Raw genomic sequence first — 1,012 nt, 5'->3', positions numbered from 1 at the left:
AGAAGCATGGCTTGCTGTGTGTTACAAATCACTGGTCTAATATTTGGAGGTGTCGGCATGGTTGCGACTTTGGCAGCCACAGTTATGCCGCAGTGGAGAGTTTCTGCCTACATTGGTGGCAACATCGTGGTGTTTGAGACCATCTGGGAAGGACTGTGGATGGACTGCATCAGTCAGCTGGGCATCAGGCTGCAGTGCAAATTCTACGACTCTGTCCTGGCTCTCCCCCCACCCTTGGAGGCGTTCAGAGCCCTCATGTGCTTTGCAGTGGTCCTGTCAATCATTTCCTTTTTGATGGCCATTGTTGGTGTGAAGTACACTCACAGGGCCAAGGAGGATCCCCAGGGCATCAGTATCTTCATACTGGCAGCTGGAGTTGCCTTTCTACTGACGGGCATCCTCGTTCTGATCCCCGTGTCCTGGACTGGAGGTAGCATCATTCGTGACTTCTATGATCCAAAAGTCCCTACGTCACTGAAACGAGAACTAGGAGCTGCTCTCTATGTGGGCTGGGTGAGCGCTGCACTTCTCATCGCTGCGGGAGCAATGTACTGTAGCTTCTGGTGCTGGGCTGATACATCCTCAAAATCCAGGTATCCATCGCTTTCCTGTCACAGATTGCACAAACTTGACTTTGCAGGAGGGCCGTCCCTAAGCGTGCATGCCTATGTGTAGTTGCTACATGTGCTCTTTCTGCTTAGCATGTCGATATGTACTGATTGACTTCAGTGTCTAATTAAACTCTAAGCCTGTAATGGAGGAACAATTTTGTTCATCTGCTATTTACTCTTGACATACATATCTGCTCTCTAACATGCTTATAGGAAATGTTATTACATGGGCATTATGTTCAAGCACAGTCAGAAGAAAAATCTCACCATTTTATGGGAATGAAGAATGGCATGGGAACAGCAGCAGCCAGGAGTCTCTCAGGGAAGATGAACAGCATATGGTTGGGCTGGAAGGAAGGCAGCTGCTGTGCAATAGCACCATTGCCCTCCCCTAAACCCAT

General features: G+C 48.9%; 1 protein-coding gene across 1 annotated transcript; it reads left to right on the top strand.

Moving 5' to 3' along the window:
* Window positions 1-782, top strand: LOC143155888 (claudin-8-like). The gene has a single exon (XM_076328864.1). The coding sequence runs from the start codon at window positions 7-9 to the stop codon at window positions 673-675; it is 669 nt and encodes a 222-aa protein (XP_076184979.1). The 5' UTR covers window positions 1-6; the 3' UTR covers window positions 676-782.
* Window positions 783-1,012: the final 230 nt, after the last annotated feature.

The sequence above is a fragment of the Aptenodytes patagonicus genome, chromosome 1, assembly GCF_965638725.1.
Source record: "Aptenodytes patagonicus chromosome 1, bAptPat1.pri.cur, whole genome shotgun sequence".
Classification (NCBI taxonomy): Eukaryota; Metazoa; Chordata; class Aves; order Sphenisciformes; family Spheniscidae; genus Aptenodytes; species Aptenodytes patagonicus.
The sequence above is the reverse complement of the archived record's forward strand: the minus strand, read 5'-3'. Positions and strand labels throughout refer to the sequence as shown.

What these genes read in the sequence shown, in the direction of transcription:
- LOC143155888 (XM_076328864.1), top strand. Translation starts at nt 7, where the DNA reads ATGGCTTGCTGTGTGTTACAAATCACTGGTCTAATATTTGGAGGTGTC.